The sequence below is a fragment of the Grampus griseus genome (assembly GCF_964374135.1).
Source record: "Grampus griseus genome assembly, chromosome: 7".
Taxonomy (NCBI): Eukaryota; Metazoa; Chordata; class Mammalia; order Artiodactyla; family Delphinidae; genus Grampus; species Grampus griseus.
In genome coordinates, this window is record NC_139001.1 from 42,817,397 (window position 1) to 42,834,626 (window position 17,230).

Consider the following 17,230-nt stretch of genomic DNA (forward strand, 5'->3'; position numbering starts at 1 on the left):
CAAATTTAAAGTTTATCTAATAATTGGAAAGTAACTTATGTGTGTATCTGAATCTACAATTTGATACCCAACCCTGAAATAAAATTAATGAAATATCTAGTCCATAATATCTTATTATTATACATACAATTCTAATAAACCTTTATTCATTTCTTAATCTGAGGTTAATTTAGACATATTTGAACACCTGATTTCTTCTATAGTATGGGTATATAGTCTTGTTTCATGATAAACATGTAGTCTTTTTTCATGGTAAACATATTTTTGTATAAGAAAGAACACCAAAATAAAATTGAGACAAAGGAAAGCATCTATTTTTATATAAAGCCATCCATTACAGAGTAACAGAATTACTCTTTGAAATTTCAGTTTTATTGCTACAGATACTTCACAATCCATGGTTGATTATTTCTGTCTTCTTTAGGGGTATTAAATGTCAAAGTGCTAAAAAAGCCCAGCCTTGTATTACAAACTAGGTAAATTATCTCAGTTTTTGATGAATTTTGACCCTAAAGAAGACAGCTACTGTTTACTGATGAATAGTCACTAGCTGTTGAGAACTGACTCATGTACAGGTAAGTCCCCAATTCCATATATATACGGATCAGAGTTTCCTTTAGGAAGTGTTATAACATAGCTTTGCTCCCAGTCACCCACCCACTCATCATCAATTAAACCCAAGGTATGATATAAAAGGAAGAACAAAGCTATAAGTCTCAAACAATTTAAAAGGGTAAACTTATATTCCATATGCTACAAAATGGCAGGAATGTGCCATACATAAGGATTAAACAACATGCCCTGAGATAGTCAGCACATAAATTAATTGCATCGTAAATTCAAAAGGAATGTAAAAGAAAAAGAATTCAGAGCAATTTGTTCTACCCTCCACCTTCCCTGTGAGTAAGGTAGGCATTTCTTCCTGCTTTATGATTCCACGTGGGAGGATTTCATGAGATGCACTCCCCAGCTTCTCAGCCCCTTACTCACTCCTCTCCTCAGCAGGAGGAAAGACTCCTCTGAGCAGCGAAGTTGGGAAGAAGAAATGGGCATGCATGTACAGCTCAGCCCCCTCATTCCCCACACTGTGCACAAATTCAGCCCCACTCCCAGGCTGTAAGACAGATGGGGCAACGCGCACAAGGAGAGGCCAGGGGTTGCTCGGTGCTGTCAATGCCTGCCAACCTGCCAAAGGACCACTAGCACACCCTCTTGGGTGATAAACCAAAAGCTGCTTTCTTCAACCTTGCCTCTACAGTAATAAAGTTGCTTCCTCTCCAGCTTATTTCTCATGTGTTTCCAAACTGGGTGGGGAAAGGATATTACCTATTAGACCTCTGTCTCAAGTTATTTTCTGCTGCATAACAAATGCCCCCAAAACTTACCAGCTTAGACCAATACCATTTATTAGCTCATGAGTCTGAGAGTCAGATTTGTAGTTCCTCTGATCTAAGCCAGCTTGGCTGATCTCCGCTGGCAGGTTGGCTGGCAGCTGGCTGATCTAAGGTGCCCTCATTCACACGTCTGCTGGTTCATTCCATGCGCCTCTCATCACCCAGCAGACTAGCCCAGGTTCACGCACATGGTGGTAATGAGCTCCCCAGAGAAGCAAGAGAGGATAAGCCCCAGTAGAGAACCAACTTTCGAGTCTCTCATTGTGCCATGTTTGCAAATTGTTCCATTGACCAAAACAAATCTCATGGCCAAGCCTTAAGTCATTGAGAGGGGACTACCGAAGCATGTGGCAAGCTAAGAAACTATTGTGGTCATTTCTGAAAACAATCTATCAGCTTTAGGTTGTTTAAAATAAAATGGTCACGAATTCTTTTCCCATTCTTCCCACTGAGAGGTGGAATCTACATTCCCCAGCACTGAAACTGAGCAAGCTTGTGCACACATGGACTTAACAGAGTCATAGTGATGCTGTACGATTACCCAGTCTACTCAGGCTTCTTCCTGGTTCTCTTGGAACACTTGCTGTCAGAATGTTCTCTCTTGGAACACTCCCTCTCACAGCCGCCTTGCTGTGAGAAGCCCAAATCACACGAGGCCACACATAGATGGCTCTAGTTAACAGTCTAGCTGAGCTCACCCCTTGAATCATCCCAGCCCAGGAGCCTGACACATGAGCGACAAAGCCTCCAGAGGACTCCAACCCCCCAACTCATGCAAGTTGCCCCCAATCACTAGAGTCTTCCCAGCTGAGGTCCCATATGTCATGGAGACAAGCCAACCCTGCTGAGCTCCATCTGAATTCTTGACCCACAGAATCCAAGAGCATATAACAGGGCCGTTGTTTTACTCCACTAAGTCTGGGGTGGTTTATTGGCCAGTAATAATAACTGGGCCACACACCAATGTCAACGTTTGCTTTCCTTCATAACCACAGGATTGGGTTACTTCTTTCAAGCTGAACAGAGGCATTAGTAACAGATGGTGCTTGATTACCAATAACTTTGTTTGCCTTTGTGGGATTTAGAAAAAGTATTTTTAAATGATTAACATAGAATATTCAGATAAACTTACCCAATAAAGAAGCAGCTTTATTTCTCAATAAATTTCTCTATGTCAAACTGTGCTTATTGTACATTAGGTACTTATGTGATTATTACTTAGTTAATTCAACAAATATATATTAGAGGTTAGACACTATTTTAGTTGCTATCATTTAGCAATGAACCATACAAACTGAGTCTGTCATTATAGGGTATATATTTGGCTAGGAGCTAGAGACAATCAACAGATAAATATACAATAATGAAAAGAAGCAAACATTTATTGAGTGCTTACTATGTGCCAGGCACTGTTAGACGTTAACGAATTATTTACAACTCATCACAACCCTATGAGATCAGTACTATTATCCTCATTTCAAAGAGAAAGAAATGGAGGCACAGAGAATTAAGTAACTTGTTTTCTTTTTGTTTAGACATTGGCAACCACATGATAAATCACTGACAACTGCATATATAGGATCATGGATATGTCCCAAATAATAAAGCAGGAAAATATAGAGCCTGCCTATATTTAACCAATTCCATCCTCATCTCCAGCATTTACCGAGCACCTGCTGTGTATCAGGTATCACCCTAGGCTCTTGATACACTACCGTGAACAGGACAGCCATGTCTCCCATCCTTACAGTTTACACAGGTATATGCACATTTGAAATCTTAAGGCTTCTTCTTAGTATATCTCTATGCTATTCTTCTTTTAGGAGATAACATCCCTTGAGACTTGTACCACATTTTCTCCAGTCTAAATTGCCATTTAGTGCCATAACTGTAAGAAAGTATCTGTGACTATTAATAAAAGCAACAGGTTTCCAAACATTTCAAGTTCATAACACTAGATCCAAAATCCTCAAATGTAATTGTATAAATGTTATGAGACCCACACGCATTAACAAAGTAGGAGAAATAGTACCTCACATCAGCCAAACATCTGGATGTATTTCCATGTTTTATCTTCTCTACTTAAGTAAATGTTTGACATTTTCTATTTTTGTAACACTTCTCTCCTAATGATACTCACCTCAGAGATACGTAGCTTTCAAATGAGTTCAAGACTTAGGTTTTACAGCATACCTCTCTTAGAAAGAGAGGAAGAGAGACTAAGTTATTGGGCATTTTTTCCCCACTTCCTGGGTACACAACTGGCTCAAATGATCCTGTGACTTTTTCAAGGTAATAATTACAGCCAACAACGACCTATGCTTTTACTAGGCGGCTGCTGGAAAAGGAAACAAAATAGATGACCTACAAAATGGCAAATCTTGTCTCCTTTTCTGGGTACAAGAAGCTAACTGTTGGCAGCTTGCAGAGAACAAGAGTGGGTTTACCCATTGCTTTATACCCCCTCAAGCCAGCAGGCAGCAGCTCCCCGTGGTCACCTATGAGTCAGTCCTCTCTCTCTATTCGGGGTGAAATTTCCTGCTCTCACCACTAATGTATCCCTTTCCTTTCCAAAGCAAAGGATACTCTAAAATACCAGGGTGTTCCCACTACCACAAATTTCAATATAATTTCATTGTGGGAACAAATGGTAACAAAAACCACATGACGTTCATTCATGATGGTTTTTAATCTTCACTGGAAATGAACTGGGTGTTTACTATTTATTCTCCATGGATACTGCAAGAATTAGAGACAGGAAGACATTTCTGTTTGAAACTTGAAACTTCAAAATGTAAAACCCAAGTTATTTTCTGATACTTAGAATAAAGGCATCCTTAAATATTTTCCTAGAGTCCTCAAGAGTAATACTGGTTCAATCATTCTAGAATGTTCTATAATACAAAGTTAATGTAGCCTCATTTTAAAAATAGTGTATTACTCAAATAATAACTAAATTTAATTTGTCTTGTAAAATGCAAGTGTTATAAAAGTGTTATAAATATGTTTCAGAATAAAAGCTAATCTTTCCTTAAAATGGTGGTCTTAAAACTGAGGCATACCTTTTCCTATACAGCTCTCATCAGCTGCCACATACTGTGAAGGAAGTTTGTGTAACAAACTTGGCAGGGTTATAATCACTTGCTTTTGGTGGTATTATATATGATTCGCATGAGTATTTCTGTTTCCTTATTTGACAGTTAAAACCATTTAACATAAGTAGTACCATCCTAGCCAATTTCACCTCAGATTAAAACTTCCTCTTCAAGACGTTTTTCCAATAATAATACATTTTTACAATACGTATAATCCCAATGGTTAAGAATCCGCCTGTCGTACTTCCCAGGTGGTTCAGTGGTTAAGAATCTGCCTGCCAATGCAGGGGACACGGGTTCGAGCCCTGGTCCGGGAAGATCCCACATGCCACAGAGCAACTAAGCCCGTGTGCCACAACTACTGAGCCTGCACTCTACAGCCCGCGAGCCACAACCACCGAGCCTGCACGCCCAGAGCCCGTGCTCCGCAACAAGAGAAGCCACTGCAATGAGAAGCCTGTGCACCGCAACGAAGAGTAGACCCCACTCGCCACAACTAGAGAAAGCCCGCGTGCAGCAACAAAGACCCAACGCAGCCAAAAAAATAAATAAACTATTTAAAAACTACAAATGGTAGAAATGGGGAACCATGGAATTCATCCAGTTCAATCCTATAGTTTCCAAGATAAAGACTCTAGACCTAGAAGTTTACTCTACGAACTATGATTTTAAAATTTTTTTTAAAAATTCAGCTGCATGGTTTGCCCAAATTCTAAAAACACTCACTTTCAAATGGCATCCCTCTGGTTCTAGAGTTTCTCTGGAAGATCACAGGGGCCACCTGGGGGTCTAGGGGTTCTGGCTGCTCATCTCCTCTTTAACCAGATCAGGCCTCATTTCATCTGTTTCATATTTGGAATAAAATTTCATTTGGAGAAAGAATGCCACTGCTATAGCAAAAAGCAGTGCTTTGGATACCTGAGCCAATTGTTATTTTTTAATCTAGTACAAACTTAGATTTTTTTCATTCCAACAATCTGAACAGCATCTTAGGGTGGTGAAAAGGCCAGGGGAAGCGGTGTGTGTGGAGGGCACGTCAGCAGTGTGGCCCTCAAAAAAAACCAAGAGGATAACCAGGCTGCAGCTTCCCCTGGAGGTGCACTAACCCTGAGTGGTCATCGTATCCTTGCCAAACGAATCAGCTACAGAATCAACAGGAGCAGAGACATCAGGGCGGTGCCACACGCACTGAAGCCCCCAAGCATGGATGAAGGGGCCTTATCTACAACAGATACTGACCACTGTGCCCACTTGAGAAAACTCTGGACCTGGGGCTGTTAAGTAGACCTCACCTGATTTTGTTCATTTTTTCACCTTTGCCGGAGAACATTTCACTTCTACAATCACAAATCATGACTAAAGAAAGCTAATAAATCTGTCTCTACCTAACAGGTGTACGACATTTCAATTTTCTAAACACACTGAAGACAAAATTCTCACAGTAAAATTTGAAGTACAGGTTTTTCTCATTTTATCGGGTAACTGTTACCCCCAAAGTCATTCAATTAAAATCAATTATTATTTATATTTTGTTTTTAACCACAGAGTAATTTTGTTAAAGAAAATAACGGTTGGAGAATCTTTTTTATTACTGGATTGGCTTGAAGACCTATAGGATATAAAATACAGTTGGGCTAATATTTATTTCTTTTGCAGACTTCTAAAAAGTTTTTCAAAGGCAAAGACTTTAAGTGATCTTTTAAAAAGATTTAGAAATTAAATATTATAAAACAATCTGAAATGCATAGGTTAAAAATTTAAGTATAAGAAAAGGAAATGTATTCTTAAACCTATCTCTTAAAGACCCAAGTATCTAAAATATTCTGTTATAAATATATGTTTTACTATTCTGAACTTCTTTAAAATACTCACAGTTACTTATCACTCCTCCCAGGGGATCGCCTTTAAAATCGAATTCAATATCCATATATTTGCCCTGCCAAAGAAAGACTTGGTGAGTTTTCAAGTTCACCTCAAAATATTCAGTCAGTGTATCTTAAAGCATAGCATGATAAGCCCTTTATGCATTTGTTTAAATGTAATTAAGAAAGACACAGTTTACGTAACCATGATGCAAAACAATGTGCCTCCAAAAATAATTCATACTAAATACCCCATTAGCTCAAAGTGAGCATATCTCGTTGCTAATTTAAGAACAGATCTTCTCAGCCATCGTAAGACTTTTGGATACGTTTCAAATTTCTCAAGGACGTGTGTATTCAATTCAAGAATAAAAACCGGGAAAATTAGTATTCCTTGAATAGGCACTAGCTGGCAATATAAATTATTTCATTTTTATAGGCAAAGTATGTTGTAAGCCATGGCTAGACATTCCAAACACACTGGACAGTGGATAAAATGGAAGACTTCAAGTTCTGTTTTTATATCTACTCAAATCAAATGCATGATTATGTGGTGTGACCAACTCAGAATCAAAGGCTCATCATTATTACTTTCTTTGGCTTTTAATCTAGATTATACAGAAATATATAACCCATGTTCATATTACACCTTATAGATGGTACCTTAAACACACAGAAACACACATGGAGTCTTACACTGTGATTTTTAGAGAACGGGTCTGGATTGTCTGGTTAAAGAGTAACAAATATATCAGAATAACCCTGAGAGCTGTTTTTTGTTTGGAAAAGGGTGTGTTGATCTAATAAGTAGTCTTTGGTTTTGTTTCATGTTCTACCTTAGTCAGATCGATGGTTTGTAAATAATTCTCCCAGAGAATTACTTTAATTCTATTTTCAAAATAATGGTAAGGGAGGAGAAACATGATCACATGGCACACAATCAACAATGTAATCTGTGATTTTTTTAGTAGCTCGTGCATGCTCCCCCACCTTCTCCTTCTTCATTGTCACTGGTCATCTGGCCTTTGTAAGTCTTCACTTGCTCATTAAGCAAATGTTTATCAAGCATTTCCTGGACACTAACGTAGGCACAAGGGAAAGCAAGGCATCACTCCTGCCCTCAAGGAATTTACAGTCTTGGGGGGAAATGAAACATAAATGGGACATAACCATGTATAGGGATACATCCTACGGTGGGATCATGGTGCCGTGCGCAAAGAACAGGGGACAGAGGGGGAGGAGGAGATCTGCCCGAGCTTAAAGGCGAAGTAGCAGGAGAAGTCAGGCAGGCAAGGAGGCAAGGGATCAGGAAGGAGCAGGCATAAGCAGTGGCATCCGTGAGGATGGTGGGGGAAGTCAGAGCACATAATGACACCGACATTTTCTCCTGACAGCCAAGTTGTGTCATTAAAAGTTCCTCAACAAGGACACCATGATCAGACTTGCCTCTTTACAAGACCACTCTGGCTAGTGTGGAATGGACTGGAAAAGACCTATCAGATGTAGCTGACAGAGGTGGCAGCAATTAGGGGAGAAACACTGGTGGCTTTACACCAGAATAGCAAAAGAAGAAAGTAAACAGAGTTGAGAGCTACCCAGAGAGTCACGATGACTGGTCATGGTTGGATGGAGAAGGTATGAAAGGAGGGTGTTCAAGAATTTAAAAGTCCAGGAATGTGGCCCAGACAACTGAGTGGATAGCGACACTCTCTAGGATGCGAGGGGACACTGGAGGCAAAGCAGACATGAAGGAGGGAGAAAGAGTAACTTCACAAGAGAGTCAGAGGATGACCGTATGAGAGGGGATGATTTTGGTGGCAGGTGGTCCCTGGGCAAAGGAGGCGACAGATCTAGAGTACAGGTGCAGAGAGATAAGTATGAGAAAGGAGTGTGTATACTGATATGGAGACGGGGAGGTGCCAAGGAGCAGGGCTAATTTGGTTGGAGAGCTTGGAAGAGGATGATTTCTGTGAAGCAGGCATAATAGCATCAGCTGAGAGTAAAGGATAGAAGGTTTGAAGAGAGTAGAGCAAACACTGTGGAGAAAGGAAAAGGAAGCTGACTAGGGCTAAACTCCTGCACAACACGGAGAACTCAGCTGATGCCCACACTGATGACTCCCCAAACGCTTGGTTCTGGTCCTGGCACTAGACTACTCACAAATAACCAGCGGCTTCCCACCACCTACAGAATAACGTCTGAGACCCTGACCCTGCTACTCCAGGCCCTCCAGCTGGGGCCCGGACCCACCTTTCCAGCCCTCTGGCCCACGGCTCCGTTCACAGACTCCCTGGTCTGGCCATTAACTCTGGCAAATGAAGGTCCACACTGGTTTCTCTCCTCAGTTTCTCAGGCTGGACTGCCACCTCCTGCTGCCTGCCACCCCATTTTGGCTTCTTTAAATCTTGTGGACCCACTCAGGACTGTCCCCTGCCCCGGACTCCTCCAGCTTCTCTATTCTGAGCTTCCATAACACTTCATCTATACTTTTCATGGGGAACTTACTAGTTTATGTGTTGTGTTATAATTATTTTCAGCCATGTCCATTTTTCCTGACTAGTTTATAAGCTTCTTAAAAACAGGTATTCAGGGCTTCCCCGGTGGCACAGTGGTTGGGAGTCCGCCTGCCGATGCAGGGGACGCGGGTTCGTGCCCCGGTCCGGGAGGATCCCACGTGCCGCGGAGCAGCTGGGCCCGTGAGCCATGGCCGCTGAGCCTGTGCGTCCGGAGCCTGTGCTCCGCAACGGGAGAGGCCACAACAGTGAGAGGCCCGCGTACCACAAAAAAAAAAAAAAAAAGGTATTCATTCATCAATAAATCAATGTTTTCTGAGTGTCCACTATGGCACCGGCCCTGCTCTAGCTCCTGGGGCCACATCAGAGAACAAGAGGCCGAGGTGCTCGCTTCCTCCGCACCTACTCTCCAGGGCCAATGATGATGTAAACGGGGGAAGGGAGCACATAACTCCAGAGATTGCTGAATGCCTAAAAAAATGAAAATGGGATGAAGTCACAGAGTCTCCAGACGGCATCATGGAAGTGACATCTGAGATAAGACCTAAATGATACGAGACGCCAGCCATACAAAGATCTGGGGACAGAATGCATGGTGTAGAAGGACCGGCAACAGCAAAGGCCCAAGTCCAGGAGGCACCTGGCACACCTGCCGGGCACAAAGGCCTGTGTGACTGAGGCCCAGGGAGCCGGGGAAGGCTGGGCCGGCCCACCTTGCGTGGGGAGGCTTGGGGGAGCCCGGGCTATATTTTAGGTGCAAGGGGACCACAGAGGCTGTCAGCCGGCAGGGGACGGCAGCGTGTAAAGATCACTCTGGCTACTGGTGGGGAAAAGACTGCAGGCTGCAAGAGCATACGCAAGGAGACCTAAGTTTAACTATGTTTAAAAGAAAACCCGGAGGTTTCAAACAAATGAATGAATTGTGTGTGTGTTTCTATTCTTACTGAATGAGAGGAGTGGTAATGAGATTTTCCAGACCCTAGAGCGCTCTCTCCCACACTCTCCAGTGCCCCACTCAGCTCCTGGCACACCGCAGATGCTCAACAAAATCCCCCTCCAAAGTCCTTAGTCGAGAACAGTGATTTTCGAAGCCTTAAACTGTGTTTTCTTTTTTCCCCAAAGCAATGAGTCTCTCTTACTAGAAGCTCAATACGCCAAGTTAAAGTGCTGGGGTGAGGGTCACTGTGAGGCACCTCCATGGGAACAGTGGTCCACACTGTCAGCTACAATGAGGTGCAGGGTCTCCCAGGCTTCTCAGCAAAGAGATCAAAAAATGTATTCGGAGTTAACCTGTCAAACACAGTTGAAGGAAATGTAATTTCCCTGGAGTCATAAACCTCTGTTATATATACAGTAGTCATTTTAAATACAGTAGAGTCCTACTATAATATTATAACATAGACTCGAGTATACTACTGGTCAAAGTCGCACCCACAAAGCAGAGAAATTACTAAAAACTGGGCATGAAATGATTTAGCCTATAATCAAGTATTAATCTCATATCCTAATACCCGTGTTATGATAGGATTTCTCTGAAGTTACTTAACAAGCCAAAACACCTGCCAAGCCTTTCGCTAGATTTTCCGATGTCTCTAAGTACCAGTGACTCTTTAAGCAATACGGTTTTCTGTATTTTTACGGCCTACAGACTAAATATATTTGCAAGTATTTTTTTTAAAGCGTGTGTATATGAGATTTGCCAAGAGCAAAAATAAAATCTCTATCCTATAAAGAAGCTTGATCTATTGGAATTACTTCTATCTGCCCACACTTTGCATCTAATTCTATTTATGTAATGAGATTAGTCATGTTACCACAACAGGAAAAGGCATGGCTCACATCAGTTTTAACAACTTAAGGGGCTAATCCAATGGAAAAAATTCACTGCCTTGGAATTAGGAAACTTAGCCTTCCACTTTCCAATCTATCAAAACGATCTCCACCTGAGGTCATTTGCATGCCTTAAGCACAGGATAACGCCAATGAGAAAAAAGCAAAAAGGGGGCTAAAAGAAGCTGGGGAGTGGAGGTGTGGGGATGCAGGAAGGGTGTCTGGCAGCGAGGCACAGACGATCATCAATAATGGTCCCAAGTAATGTATATGAGAAGACAGCTTATAAACTAAATGATCTTTTATTACGAAATTTATAAAACTGGCTCAACTATAGAAAAAAAGCCATCAATTTCAAAATGCCACCATCACACTCACCATATTTCCCCCAGCTGCCTCCAGGCAGTGTGTGTCCCTGTCAAGACCAGAGGCAGGAAAGAAGGCAGCACAGCTGGGGAGACCCAGGGGCTGATGTGCCAGAGCGTACACTGCAGAGGTGGGAGATGAGGCTGGAAAGGTTTCCACTATGGAAATTAGCATTTTCCAACTCAGCCCGACTCAAAACATCAATTAGCTTCAGTTTTTACTATTCAGTCCTCCCCACACCCCCCATTAGCAGCCAGACTTATTGATTTTACCTCTATAAAGTTTTAGAATACACCTCCATCCTTTCTGGTCCCACTGAAGAACGGACAAGAGCTGTAGCGTATACAAACTTGACACCTAGTTTACCCTTCTTTCTATGGAATTTCTGAGTCTTAATTGACTTCTAAATATCAAAACTCACATTAGTAAAGAGTTACTCTAAACAGCCTCACTGAAATTGCTCATGGAATTTTATGATAGATGACAAGAAAACATGAAAAAAAGATAGCGTGTCACTCCAAGAAGAATTAAAAAGGAAAATTCCAGAAAGCAGAAAAATAGTCCTTATAGAACTTTTAGCCTACGTCTCAATATGGTGTTTCTTATTTTTTAATTGTGTGTATTAAGAAATATTAAACATCTACTGGTTGTTTAAACACACATGAGGTAAATGTTAGTGTTAACACTTATGCTTATACAAATACTTACAAATCTAGAGGAGTTGTCATTCCTTACAGTCTTGGCATTTCCAAATGCTAGTAGGAAAGAAACAGATGTGTGGTCAAGTGACAGGAAACTAATTTCAAGCCAAAAAATAAAACAAATGTAATATCTGACATCCATAAATCCTAGAAATGCAACTTGTAGCAATGACATTTCTGTCCAGAAAATTTCCATAGAAACTACTTAACACGAGTCTTAATAAGCTGCTAAAGCTTCCATGTCTTCTTATAAGTTCACAGAAAGACTCATGCCTATGATTCACAGAAGTTTTTTCAAGTACTACTGTAAACTTAATCCTGTCTAATTCAACACATTTTAACTGTTTTGATAGTAGTCAGCTGAATGGCGAGCAAGCAGGGCTTCTGTGCTCTTCTACCGTTATTAACAATGAATAAGGTTATTTTAGAGATGACTACTTAACATTAACAAAGGTTTTATGAAACTCAGTTGATGAGGTTTTCAGGTGGAAAAAGGCATGAGAAACTTTAAATTGTTTAAGTTCGAAATAAAAGGTATTTAAACGTGATTAAATATATAACTGAAATACAGAAAGAGTAAGAGACTTGGAAACTAACATCATTTCCAATAGGCTAAAAATACCATATAGTTTCATGAGTTTATGTCCATCAGACCTAAGTGAAACTTTCCAGAAAAGAAAAAAAAATCAGCCCACAATGCAAAAATCCAAGTTTGTCCCAATCTTAGCTGCTTCGAGGAGCTAGAATCTCCCACAGGCCGCCCTTTCAAACGAGAGCACCTAAGAACCACAGGACGACACTGCCCCAGGCACAGAATGCTCCTGTTTGACAAAGGTATTTCAGTGTCATGAGGTAAAATGACTGCTTCATCAAGCTTGTGCACAAGAGAGGAGCAAATTAATCTGGGCCTTGGTAGTAGAGGATGTAAGTGGAATAAATGTAAGTCGTATAAGGAGAGGGAATCCCTGCTTGATGCTCTGAAGCCTAGCAGTGCACCTCAAACTTTAACGTGTAAACCAATCACCTGAGGATCTTGGTCAAGTGCACACTTTGGTTCAATGAGTCAAGGGATGGGCATGAAATTCTGCTTCTCTACCAATACCCTCCCACCCCACCCCAAGGCTGTTACTGGGATCCGTGGGCCACACGGCCGCCAGCAAGGACTACAGAGTGATGCACGATGATGCGGCAAACAGAAATGAATCTTTAAATTAAGGGGTCGGGCATCAAATCCCTGGAAGCCGCCACAACTTCATTAAATTAAGATTAGCCTAACAAGAGCTCACATGATTAACAATGGCTAAAAGCTGGTCCAAGTTTTGAAAGCAATCACCTGATCCAGATGTGTAACGCTCACTGCGGGTATTCAGTAGCCAAACCTGCTGTGTTATATTTCACGTTAGCTAGTATTTTTATGTTTTTGATTGTAAAAAAAAAACAAAATAGTTGGCTCCTGCTAGTTAAGACAAAATTTAAAGTCAACACAGGGCAGGTTCTTTGATTCAGAGATTCCACTTGGAAAGGGTATGGTTTCGTAGATCCCTGACACCAAATTCTCTCTTTAACAGAAAATAAGCTGAGATGTTATATTAAGTAAGGAAACCTGCACATGGGAAACACTCAAAAAAGGATGCTGAAGAGGTTCACATCCTTATCCTACGTCCACCACCAGCTAAAGGATTTTAATAAATGCAACCTTGATAAGGGTGAGTGTTGACCTAGTCATCATGAAGACCATGACATTTTTCGTGTTTTCACAGGCTAGATCTTTGTGGTGGGTGTCAACAAGCAGGGATGCCAAATTAACTAATTTGCACAGCCCCAAAGTCCAGCACGAGACGCTGACACATAAAGGAGAGTTTATTGTGGCTTGAAGGTCAAGGGCAAGTGAAGGAATTGCTTCAAAAAAACTTTATTCAGGGTGCCATTTGCAAGCCATAAACCATCTTTTCATCAAACAAATCTGAGTTGCACATTACTAAACACAGCTCTAAACACTAAAGTCTTTTACTGTGAGCCACAGAATCAAAAACAAGTGTTCCATTATAGAACACTTGAGACACATTCCTCAATTGTTTTTTTTAAGTTCATTGTTCTAAATGTTCATTTACAGTAGCAGCTCCAGTTAAAAAGTAAAGCATTCCCACAAAAGATAATACATGCCCACAGTAGACATTTCTTCCAGTTCCTGCACTGGGGCCTAGTTTCAAATACCATTGAATAAAGGGCCAGATTCTAATCACAGATGCAAGCTATAGCATTCCACAGTGTTTCTCCTTTAGATCACAGCATTCTTAAAATAAGCATCTATAGAAATATAACACATGTATAGCATCCTAACTAAAAGCAAAAGACAGCAAGCAAAAAGTAAAAGACTGGAATAATAAGATAAAGATAAAACACTTTCTACAATAGCTTCTTTATTTGTTAAGGTCCTGAAGGGGAAGAAAGATCAATAACAATGTGACAGGTGTTCTGGCCTTTGCTTCTCACAAGCAAAGTATTCTCATGAGTTTTATTTCACTGTCTGGAGGATAAAGATGCATGGTGCCTCCTTGTAATAAAGTGGAAGGAGGGACTAGCCTGAGCAACAAAGACAATGGGCAGAGTTCTGTTCCTCCATACTGGGGCGGGGGGGGGCGGGTCTCCCCCCACAGAGCAGTTCTGCTTTAATCCATGTTAAATCTTGACCTTCCATGACTTCGAACAAAGGGCTGAACCAAACTACTCTTCTAGACCAGAGATTCTGATCAAGGTGGTCTTGATCCCCTCAGGGGACATCTGGCATTGTCTGAAGACATTTTCAATGGTAACAACTAGAGGCAGGGGTGCTATTGGCACCCAGTGGTTAGAGGCCAGGGATACTGCTAAACATCCTACACTTCACAGGACAGCACCCCACAGCAAAGACTTATCCAGTCCAAAATGTCAACAGCACCAAGGTTGAGAAAACTACTCTACCCCAACAACTGTGTTAAATGACAACACTGGTATGCTTACAATATAAAGCAAGGCAAAGGGCTTTCCAGCAATAGGAAGAGGCTTTGAGTTACTGTTTCCAACATAAGGATGGTTTATACTGATGGTTTACGCCAACCTCCATGGCAGAAGGGGACTTCTCTCTGGCTTTGTTTTCTGATGGTATTATGGACTAAATGTTTGTGTCCCTACCCGACCCCACCCCCCAATTCATATTTTGAAGCTCTAACCCCCCAATGTAATGGTATTTGGAGATGGGGCCTCTGGGAGGTAGGTAATTAGATGAGGCCAGGAGCCAGCGCCCACCTGCCCATCATCCCCCCTCCCCCTCCCATATACACACACAAAGAAGAGGTCATGTGAGCACATAGCAAGATGGCAGCTGCCTACAAGCCGAGGCTTCAGAAGAAGACCTACCTTGCCAGCAGGTGAGCTTATACTTCTGAGCCCCCAGAAGTGTGAGAATATAGATTTCTGTTGTTTAAGCCACCCAATCTATGGTACTGTGTTATGGCAGCCCAAGCTGACTAACAGACACAGATGGCCAACCACAGCATCTGAGCTCTAAAGTCAGGTGTAGGCTTTTTGTAACCCTGAGAAAACTGGTCCTTAAATATTTCTCTGGCATAGCCTTGGTTTCCCTGACAACAGAAATCACCAGCCATGGGTGTTATCCTGAATGATAAAATAGCACTGCCCTCACATTGCTCTCTTCCACCAAGTTTCTCCCAGCTGTCAAGTCAAATGCAAATATCAGCTGATTATTATTAAGCAAAATGAAAGTAATTCAAATAAAAATTAAAAGGGAGAAAAATGATTGCAAGTGGGAGAGCTCCTTTTACACGAGTAAAGCGTTCCCTCCTTCAAGTGCGTGAAGCCAGGAGTTCCTAGGATGCCTCTACCTTTTGCTCAGCAGGTCTGGGCCTGACTCTCCCCCTCCCAGCCCACCTCCCAGCACACCAGGTGCCAGAAGTGCCCGGAAAACTGGATTTACCGTTCCAGTCATACTGACCCAATGTACACAGAAAATCCTACCTTCCAGGACTGGGTTGGACTGTAAAAGCTGTTCTTTGACTTGATTAACTTCTGCTCCTTTTCCACAAACAGCTGCTACGTAGGACATAACAAGCTTGCTGGCCTCTGTGGGTGAAAACAAGCCATATTAATAAATTAAGCAGAAATTTTTTTTCAACTTTCAGGAGAAAAGATTTGGGAGAGAAGGCCCACTAACAGTGTTTTCAAATGACTTCACTCCTGGGAGCAAAGAATGTTTTGGGAACCTTTAAAAATATTCATGCTTTCTATTCAGACATGTCATTGATTCAGATATAACAGGAATTGTGCTTAAAGGTTATCACTGGGTTGCTAAAAAACTGACTGAGTAAACATAGCCAACAAAATCTGAGGAGGACTATCTTCTTAAAGCAATTGTTTCTTAAAAAACGAAAACTAGAGCTACTATATGATCCAGCAATCCCACTCCTCGGCATATATCCGGAGAAAACCATAATTCGAAAAGATACATGTTCACTGCAGCTCTATTTACAATAGCCAAGACATGGAAGTAACCTAAGTGTCCATCGACAGATGAATGCACAAAGAAGATGTGGTATATACAAATAACAGAATACTACTCAGCTATAAAAGAATGAAATAATGCCATCTGCAGCAACATGGATGGACCTACAGATTATCATACTAAGCGAAGTAAGTCAGACAAAGACAAATATCATATGATATCACTTATATGTGGAATCTTAAAAAATGACACAAATGAACTTATTTACAAAACAGAAACAGACTCACACACATAGAAAACAAACTATGGTTACCAAAGGGGAAAGGACGGGAGGGATAAATTTGGGAGCAACAGATACACACTACTATATATAAAATAAACAACAAGGACCTACTGTATAGCACTGGGAACTATACTCAATATTTTGTAATAACCTGTATGGGAAAGAATCTGAAAAAGAATATGTATGTGTGTGTGTATGTGTGTGTGTGTGTGTGTGTGTGTGTATATATATATATATATATATACATATATATATATATTTAAGTGAATCACTTTGCTGTACACCTGAAACTAACATAACATTGTAAATTAAACATACTTCAATAAAAAATAAATTTTTTTAAAAAGCAATCATTTATATATAATTACTATATTATACATAGGTGATTCAAGTCAAAATTAACTTGATAACCTGGGTGTCTTTATCAAATGTATTTTTTAAATTTAAAAGAACTGTCCTTCCTCAAAAATAGTTTCTAAATAAAGTTGGTTTGCTTACAATCAGATTAAATTAATTACTCTTCAAATTGATTAAAAAACTAAGCAACTAATCTTAAGGATTTGAATACAAGAAATACAGACCTTCCAGGGCATCTTCTAGTTGTTTTCATAGGCTTCACTCATAGAACAAGTTCCCTGCTAAAAGAAGCAGGCCACCGGAGGCATATGAAGAATTCTTAGCTCAAACT

At 40.9% G+C, this 17,230-nt stretch overlaps 1 protein-coding gene across 3 annotated transcripts in view; it reads right to left on the reverse strand.

The window, feature by feature from the left end:
* Positions 1-17,230, reverse strand: part of MYO1B (myosin IB) — a 189,582-nt gene that overhangs the window by 70,754 nt on the left and 101,598 nt on the right. For all 3 annotated transcript variants that reach the window (XM_082657745.1, XM_082657744.1, XM_082657746.1), the window contains 3 exons: positions 15,776-15,880; positions 11,769-11,815; positions 6,362-6,425 (listed from right to left, as the gene is read on the reverse strand). In XM_082657745.1, the coding sequence (XP_082513871.1) occupies positions 6,362-6,425; positions 11,769-11,815; positions 15,776-15,880 (216 nt within the window). The remainder of the gene's footprint in view (positions 1-6,361; positions 6,426-11,768; positions 11,816-15,775; positions 15,881-17,230) is intronic.